The following is a 9,205-nucleotide window of genomic DNA, read 5'->3' on the forward strand; positions in this document are numbered from 1 at the left end:
AATATAGTGTGTTGCACTATATTGCAACACTATATTGTACTCCACAAGATATTGTATGTCTATACTGTGACAATATAGACTGTATGTCTTTATTGTAAGACATACAAAAACTGAATACAGCTTTTTTTTTTTGTGGTAACATGCCCATATAAAAGATCTCAATACGCTTCCTTCAAAATCAACTTAATGACAAAAAGAGTGAGTACACAGGAAATGGTGTAATTCGGAAGTAATTCAGCACAGATTTGTTAATCGTTTGCTTCTAAAGGAACCTAGCACATTTAAAATCGACTCGCTGCAGGAAAGGATAAAACGGCTGTCGAGCGTGAAACCTCACCGACAGAACCATCTGCCAACTCCATTGCCCAGTTTGTCTGGTATTCTAATTATTGCAATAAAGTCAGATGATCTGTCTGCGTTTCATTACCGTCTCCTTAACTGGGTGGTTTCCCGTTTTGACTGGGACTCTCGTGAAAAAGGGAGCTGAACTCCTCTGTCTTCTGTGGCGGCAGCTGTTTTTAACTCCAGAATGCCACTAAGGAGAAAAGCATTAATTTCGGGGAACAACACATGGTCAAAAGAAATGATCATAAAATCTGGAGAATGCATGAAGTGTGGCTTCTACAAATGGAAAACAATGCTTTATGTAACGTAAAACCTTCAGAAGCAAAAGCAACTTGAACATTCATACAATGAAATACACCTGGATTCAGCCTCACATTAACTAGATTCTTTTTTTTAATTTATTTAAGTAATGAAATACAATACTATATTGATATAAAATCATTACTTATGTCCTTTCAAACATAAATCTCATCACAACAGTTAACAACACAACTAGGCAGTGAAAGCGGTGTAATTTATTTATTGAAAATTGTCTACAGTACAGTATAAAAATAGCTTAATTTCACTAATGGCTACAGAGTCGGCTAACAGTTTCTAAGAGGGGACCCATATGTTGCCGTGAGTGTCCGGTTCCTGGCTGTATGGGATATTCCAGATCCATGGCTGGTCTACAGAGAACAGAGGGAAAAGTAGATGAGAACATGTTGTGAAACAACAACTTTGACTTATAAAACCAAACATTATCCCAAGTTGCACTGTTTGTCTTAGATTGTTTTTAATATGCTCACATACTAGTTTAATTGTATGCTGCTGTCTAGATTGAAGATGGAGATGACATTCACTCCAGTGAGAAAACTGAAGAGCGCAGCAATTCCTGCTTTTATTAGAGGTCTCCTCTCATGTGTATGCATACAAATTCAACGTAGAGTTTGAAAACATTTGTAATGACTACAGAGTTTGGACTATGTCTGATTAGTTTAAAGTTTATCTAAAGAAACCACTAAAAAACATTTTTTGTGTGTGTTTTGATGAAGAAATCGCTGCTTTCGGGGTGCACCGATCGCATTTTTCTCTCTGATTACCCATCTTTAAAAAAAACACAGATTGTTTTGTCTGAAAAGTCGTAACGCTGACAACAGTGGGGTGACTATTGTTAACCACGCATGTGCAGATGTCAGCTGGTGGGCGGGCCAGTAGGTGAGACCTCTCTCATGGCAGAGCAAAAACAAATAGTGAATGATTTTCAGACCTTCGTACAGATAGATATGATCAGTGAATAAAATCGGTTTCTCATATAACCGATATCGCCATCTCACAAAATGAAGCAAATTGGGGCTGATATATTGCTGCACCCCTACAATACATGTTTGCAAAGTTAAAGGATTCACAAATCTTTAATTGTGTTTTCATAAATGTAACTTAAAAAGGTCAAATACAGCCCAGACTCTTTAAATAGAAGTAGTCCATTAATATAGAACTAAATCATGGATTTCAAATCAGACACCAACTTCAGCATCATCAACCACCTTTGACATATAGTTTGTTCACCACACGGGGGCGCCCACGCCAACTGACTGTATATGGGAAAAAAGCAACAGAAAATCCTTCAGGGCCCAAATGATTATTTATTTTTTTAACCATTTTTGCGCCCCACCGACTCTGCCACCCTGAGTGGAAAGCCAATATCAAAACCCACTAATGTTGGAATTAGAGACAGTATGTCTGTTCAAAACACTTTTCTGTATGCAGTTACAAAAATTTGTTAATACACCCAGAGCAAATATCTGTACCTGTTGGCGAGTAGCTGGTAGGCGGAAGGTCAAAGGGCACTGGGAAACCTAACATAGATGAGGAGGAGGCAGGAAATGGATTGGTATCGATGGGGAATGTCTTCATGCTCTGTAAAAACACAACCTGGAGTTAACTCCGTGTAACATGTGGCTTCTCTGCACTCTATTTATCATTTGCACAGCAGGATTATCATGGTGGATTAAAGCTGTTCTTTATTCCCACTTACGAACGCTGACGGAACGTAGAGGACTCCCAGCTCATAGGAACGCACCATTATCTGCGTGTTGTTCTTCTCCATGGCTCCCCATGCCGCCTTGGACAGGTTGGCACTGCAGCACACGTCCATACAGTCACACAAGAGGGGACAGATCGATGCAAAACGTGGATCCATGCATATCTGATCAGAGGTAATGAAAACGAGGAGCGGCGGCGGCGTGAGCCTGCAGATCTGCACACGCACCTGGTGACGAGGAACCAGAGGAGCTGAGTGGAATCCGGTGAAACCCTCATGTACGTCTTGATGTGTGGCATGGCGTGAGTCCTCCCCGTCCTCCTCGCCTTCCAGCAGCTACAGAACAACACACACACACAGAATTATAAGATTTCAATTTTGGAATCAGAGAAAAGAAAGGTGCACAGCTTGTTACCAGAAATATGAGCTTTTTAAAGCACAAAATGAATATTTAGTTTCATTTGTTTATTTACTTGAACTTTAATTGAAATGTAGTTTATTTGACTAGAAAGTCCAGTTCATTTAGGGAGGTGTGAATGCGCAAACAAACTCTGTTTTCGGTACGGTTGAAGTGAACTCTGGTACGGTTTAAATGTATATGTGGACACGAAGCGGACCGGAGAGCGCTCCAAAAGGAGGAAGTGGACGGTAGAGAAGTGCATTCTGGGTGAATAGAGCCAAAACAAGTGCATGAGTCTCAAGTTACAAGAATAAATGACTCATGGTCTTTTACCAAAGAGAAATCCTACAAACGGTAACACCTGATGATTCTCCATTTTAGTTTGCATTTTGTGAAGAAGGAAGATGCGCTGTTCTTCTTTTGAGGTTGTTGTGTCGTTTCGTTTCCTTCTGTCGTTCTGGGTGCAGCGCCACCACAGGCTTTTCAATTTGTTTAAATCGTTTGTTACATTTTCAGCTGCTCTGGTTTGCTTTCACACTGCACTGTGTCAAACGTCGTAATTTGGATCCCCAATCGAACCGAGTCTACCGGACTATCAGGTGTGGAAACACCCTTAGTCTGACGTGAGACTGTTGTTGTGATCACGGAGAATAAAAATAAAAAAATGAGTCAAATCCATATTAGTTCACCAGAAATGACTGACAGCTGTGAGCTTGCACCAGGAGAAGTCGGCTTACTTGAAGTAGGAATGGAGCCACATCTGTTTCTGAGCCGTCTGGATGCTGTAAGGAAGAGAGCCTCCAGCTGGAAACAAAACATGAGGATCCGTCCGTCAGAATCCCACGTCAAATATAGACACTGAAACAATACTATTTTATGCTGCTTTGAGACCATTTTCAAGTAAAATATTGATAAAGGCATAATAACAATGCAAGTTATTAAAGACGATTAAACTTTATTATTTTTAAAGAACTCTTAATGCTGGAGATGGAAGATATTTCAAATATCCAAAATAAAGCATGACAACCAAAAACAATAGAATCCACAAACAAAACTGTCTTTCAAAAAAATATTAATCATGAAAAATGGAAATTATTGAGCTCATTGTAATTTATCGTGCAATTAATTGAGTCATTGCTTATTGCAACAAGCATTTACTTGAACTTTAATGACATAATTCATGACTGATCAAGAAATCTGACACTAATCTGTACCATGGCAAGAAATAAAATGAAAAATATCCAGAACTTCAAAGTGCGAGCAGAACATTTATTTTCTCATTTTACACAAAATGCTACTTTTTTTTTAAAGAACGAATCTCAACTCCATCTAGTTTAAGCATCACATCAATGTTTCAACATTTTACAGGAAAGGACTCACCTGGGTAACCTTCCAAACTCGTCCTCACATCTTCTACTGATGGATAGAGCTGCAAAGTGGCATCACATCGAATTATTCCTAAGGAAATTTAAAGCTGACCTTCATGTATGTAGGATCAGATAAACTTTTTTTTTTTTTTTTAAAAAGCCTTTTTAACATTAAACAGAAGAGTTAACACTTCAGGAACGAACCAAATGAACGGGAGGGTCTGATCGGAGGGAGGATTTTCCGAGTGTGGTCAGTGTGCGCTGAAATTCCCCCGCCAGCCATTTGGTCTTATCCATCCCCATGGAGCCGATGCTGGAGAACTGGCCAATCACAGGCCACTGTTCCTCGTCTGGAATTGGATTTGTGTAATCATACAGCAGCTAACAGGGGGGGAAAAAGAAGAAGCACAAAGGAAACCAAAGGCTCGTTGAGCGAAAAAATGTGGGAGTAAACAGCTAAAAAACGATACACCCCACCCTACTGTGATTTAGTGTGAGAGGAGGTTAGTGGGATGTAACAGAAGAAAGGGAGGACAGTCTCCACCTTCCTGAGCCTCAGGTGGCCCCAGCGCTCCATGTCTGCGCCGACGTATCTCCCCGGCGTGGAGGCGACCAAATAAACTCTGAAAACAGAACGACAGAGGAACGTTTCTGCCCCGCCTTCGACCGCAGCATCGTCTTACAGTAAAAGCCCTGCTGTGGATCAAAACGTTCATCCCTCCGCTCGGCTTCACCTGGTCTCTGACAGGTCGTGCTCTTTGATCCGCTGGATCCACTCGTCCAGTTCTGGTGCGCGGTACGACGCCAGGTACTCCAGCAGGTCCCGCTTGAAGAAGGTGGGCGACTCCCCTGAACTCTCGCTGCTCCCCTCTGGTAACCGTGGAAACAGAGGACTCATCCACATCCTAAGGCCCAAAAAAACCCAACCAAACAAAAAACAAAAAAACAAAACAGATTTAGCAGCAAACTTAATAAATATTAACCAAGATCTTTCCTTCCCAACAACCCCTAAAACACCTACCCTTGCGTCTTCTGATACCAGTCCGCTCTGATGAGGTTGGAGGTGAGGATGATGACTCTGAAGCCTTCCTCATACCACAGCAGCATCATCTTCCTGCACGATAAAAAAGCGGAAGTTTACAAAAGTGTCGTTTCAAATCTCAACCAACACCAGACCAGTGGAGTCCAAACAGCAACGGCAATGATTTGCTCCGACAGCTGCGGGAGTTGATGCGGATGGGAAGGTTTTTATTTCATTTTTCAGGGTGAGATATTCACACACAGATTAAAATTCTCTCATATCGTAGGTGAAACACATAGCATGCCTCCTTTTTTTTAACCTGGTTATTTTGCCTTTAATCTTATAGCAAGTATAACCACAAACATCCCAGGATTTTGAGAAAAAAAAATCTGAAAAAAATATAAAAAATAAAAATATTCCTTAATTTGTTGTTGAAAATGTTGATTATTATTTTTTCCACGTGTTCAATCTGCTGCCCCATTTTACAGCACAATCCACAGCAGGAGATCCATCCTGCTCACAGCCATGACCAAGAAACTGAAACTTGTAATTCCCTGTAGAATTAGTATAGGACTTTTGTATTTACCTGAACTAAGTTTATTGTGGAGTGGGTAAAAATAACACGAAAAACACAATAAAATAAAGTGTCCTATTTTTTTTTTTTTTTTAATTGGTCTTCATCAAAACTTGGCCTGTTTTTGGGCCAAGTTTGCAAAAAGGTTTAGAGAGAATTGGACTGGATCTATTTTAAAAAGCCATGCAGGAAGAGAGAGATTCTTACGTGTGGTGAGTTCCAAAAGCAATGTCCAGTTTAGCCTGAAACATGAACAATTTTCACCTTAAGATGAAGACGTTACTCAGAAATCTGTCTCTACAGCCGCCGGCGTCGCTGCGGGGTTCGTACCTGGCAGAAGCGAACGTGTGGGAAAGGCTGGCCCTGCTGAAGGAGCCGTGCCTTGGCCTCCCGCTTGTCTCCATGGACGATCAGAACCGGACAACGTCTGAAAACCAAAACAGAGCCGTAAAATCCCAGCTGCAAATAACACATCACTTTTTACTAGATAAACAATTGCCAAAAAAAACCCCAAAAAGAAAACGGGCAAATTTTCAACCAAGAGCTTGTATTTGCTCATTAATCATATCCTAAGTAGAATGTGGGCTTCATGAAACACTCTAAAAAAAGAATAAAACCTGAATATGTTGATTAGACAAATAAGAAGTGGAAGTTACCTGAACTCTGATGGGAACTGCTTCACCATCCAGGGAATATCAAAACAGTAGTTAAACTACAAAAGACAAGAGCAGAGGTGTGGCAAAGCCTGGAAATTTATTAAACAAGAAAAAGCTTTGGTGAATTAAGTAAACCAATTTTTCATTTAAAAAAAGAAAAGTCTAAATGGCATCATAAACAAATGAGTTACTCACCTGGACAGACTCTTTCAGGGTCCCGAATAATGGGGACAGAATGTCTGCAGAAAGGATGTTATATTTGTTAGATAAATAAGGGACTGTATATAGTGGAGAAATATTCAGACCCTTAAAGTTTTCCCATGTTACGACCAGATTATTGTTTTGTGATTTTATGTGATTGGCCAACAGAAAACAGCACATAAATGCAAAGTAGATGGAAAACGTTAAATGGTTTTCTATATTATGTAGTTTGGTTTATTCGTTTAGTTTCAAACGTATTCACGTTCACAATTCAAATAGCTTAATATAAATGTTATTTTTGTTTGAAAAGGAGGTAGGAAGAAGTATAAATTTAGTTAATCCTGCTTAATCCATACATGCTCTTTACTCACCTCATAAGGACTGATGTATTTATAAATGATAAAGAATAGTAATAATCCGTTGACAATAAATCCGTAACATATTTTGTGACAGACACGTGATAAACATCAATGGACAATACATTTGATATAATATTCACTGAACCCAGGTCCAGAGCTGCACAGGATTCTGGGAGATGTAAGCTTGCATAGGCTTTAGCTTCTCAACCAGCTAAGCTAGGTTGGTGGCATCAACTAACTTACTTACTCTTTTGTTGCATAGCAACAACCTCACAACTGCTTAATAATAATAATAATAATAATAATAAACAAAAAAACAGCTTGGAGAGAAAACTGGGGATAAAACAAGAAAAGCTGCGACACCAGTTTGGCAGTATTTCAGATATTTCATACAAAAAATCTAATAAATAATTATCGACTGATATAAAACGCTAATATCACGATAAGATTTTCACCCATATCGTTCAGCCCTGCGACTGCAACTGGAGAGAAAAAGTTTGACCGAAGGAATAAAAACAAGGTTATAGGTTTTACTTTTCTAACTCTGACTCAGTCCAGCCAGCAGCCACACAATGAGGCAGCTAGAGGAATGATGAGTGAACTCCTTCAAGTCAGATTTGCTCTCAGCAGCCTCACCTCTGATGTGCAGCGCTCCGCTGTTGAACTTCCTGTCCAGCCCTGTGACTTTGTTCAGGTAGAATCTGTAGGTGTCATTAAGGCAGGGAAAGGACGCCTCAAAGAAGTCGTCCGGCTCGTCTGTGTAGTAGAGTCGGCCGTGGGGACTTGGCGGACGCTCGCTCTCCTTCCTCGGCTTTTTCGCCTCGCCGTTTGGCGCCGCCCGGTTCGGCAGCTTACTCCGGCTGTTCCTTTTCCCTTCTGCGTCGTCTTCGTCGTCGCTGTCTGAGAGAGCCCAGCCGGAGCCGTCCGAGGGCTCTTTCTTCCGCTTCCCGCTCAGCGACGGGCTGGTTTGGAACTTGACTGGGTTCCTCTGGTTCCTCGCTGCCAACTGTCTGGCCTCAGAACGAACAGTGAGAGCGGACACAGGGGCGCTGTCCGGTTCTGCTTTCACCTCCGGGGGAGCTGGTTCTGGTACCGGAGAGGGAGACCCGCTGGAGATGTGACTGGACTCGGCTGGTCGACGGGACTTTGGTGTTGCGGTTCCCGAAGGAGGAAGAACTTCATCGTCGTCGTCGCTGCTGGAGACGGTCCACTTGCCATGCAGACTGTCCTGAGACATCCCTGAAGAGACACAGTGAGGAGAAACATTTCATTCATTTATTTTATTTCACGCTGGTTTTTAAAAACAAGTAACCATTAGGACAAGAGAAAACATACAGTGCATACAGAACCAGGAAAATAATAAGCTTACCACTTTTTCATAATCTGTGTCATATAGCTGCAAATAAATAATTAAAAAAATATTTTTAAAAAATGATTATAACAGTAAAATAACAATAATAATCTGGTGGTAATAGTAACATAGAAGAAAGGAAGAAACTTTTTTGTTAATTCCTTTAATTTTGTATTCATTTTTAAACTGGTTGATGCTTGTGAACACGGACTATTTATATTATTATTACTAATATATCTATAGTGTTTGCAGAAGAATAATTACTTGCATTTTTGACATACTTTTTTTCAATTTATCCTAGACTTATTTGTATATAATGGAGGTTAATATTAATATTTCTACTTGAAATTCTCTTTTCTCTTCTTCTATATGTAATGTCCCTCTGTTTTCACTATTGTATGTTTATTGATCATATGTATTTGTTCAATATAAATAAATAAAAATCCTGCAGTAACAAAGCGTTTGACGCAAGTAACACTAATACTATTTGCACATGAAGAACCAACAATAACAAACAAATGTCTGTCTAATTATTGCATGTAGCTTTATGTTTGAACACAAAGCTACCTGCAAGCTATGGAATGGACGACGAGCAAAAACGGAAAACAACAAAAATCTAAGTAATGTTACGTTAATCTTCGGAGTTCAGTGTTTTTCTTACCAAGTCAGAAAAATGAGAACGGGCACAGGTCCACCAAGCCGCACAAAAACGAACTGCTCTGCCAAACTTTGTTTCACTGCTTAAGAAGCGCTCTGCAGAAAAACGGGACGTACTTGAAACGACTCCGGTCGGAAATAGCAGTGTTTGTCTTCAGTTCCGCCTCAATTTTGAACACTAGAAGATGAAATGGAGGCGTGAATATATATATATATATATATATATATATATATATATATATATATATATA

At 40.1% G+C, this 9,205-nt stretch overlaps 1 protein-coding gene across 2 annotated transcripts; it reads right to left on the reverse strand.

Moving 5' to 3' along the window:
• Positions 1 to 845: 845 nt before the first annotated feature.
• Positions 846 to 9,072, reverse strand: tdp1 (tyrosyl-DNA phosphodiesterase 1). Of its 2 annotated transcripts, none has more exons than XM_023331810.1 (16): positions 8,959 to 9,072; positions 7,583 to 8,185; positions 6,582 to 6,625; positions 6,387 to 6,442; positions 6,061 to 6,157; positions 5,938 to 5,972; positions 5,157 to 5,249; positions 4,870 to 5,040; positions 4,680 to 4,758; positions 4,340 to 4,516; positions 4,149 to 4,197; positions 3,506 to 3,572; positions 2,597 to 2,704; positions 2,408 to 2,465; positions 2,136 to 2,244; positions 846 to 1,013 (listed from the first exon to the last, which is right to left on the reverse strand). In XM_023331810.1, the coding sequence occupies exons 2-16, from the start codon at positions 8,181 to 8,183 to the stop codon at positions 940 to 942; spliced, it is 1,818 nt and encodes a 605-aa protein (XP_023187578.1). In that variant the 5' UTR covers positions 8,184 to 8,185; positions 8,959 to 9,072; the 3' UTR covers positions 846 to 939. The 2 variants fall into 2 exon arrangements, with proteins under 2 accessions (XP_023187578.1, XP_005802572.1); XM_005802515.3 differs by having other exon boundaries at positions 2,363 to 2,465.
• Between the last annotated feature and the right edge of the window lie 133 nt (positions 9,073 to 9,205).

The sequence above is a fragment of the Xiphophorus maculatus genome, chromosome 4, assembly GCF_002775205.1.
Source record: "Xiphophorus maculatus strain JP 163 A chromosome 4, X_maculatus-5.0-male, whole genome shotgun sequence".
NCBI lineage: Eukaryota > Metazoa > Chordata > Actinopteri > Cyprinodontiformes > Poeciliidae > Xiphophorus > Xiphophorus maculatus.

Excerpts from the sequence above, each read along its gene's own strand:
- tdp1 (XM_005802515.3), bottom strand. The coding sequence starts at position 8,183 with ATGTCTCAGGACAGTCTGCATGGCAAGTGGACCGTCTCCAGCAGCGAC. Across the intron at positions 2,245-2,362 it reads TCTACGTTCCGTCAGCGTTC|AGCATGAAGACATTCCCCAT; the intron begins GTAAGTGGGAAT and ends GTGTTTTTACAG. Across the intron at positions 1,014-2,135 it reads TACCAGCTACTCGCCAACAG|ACCAGCCATGGATCTGGAAT; the intron begins GTACAGATATTT and ends TGTTCTCTGTAG.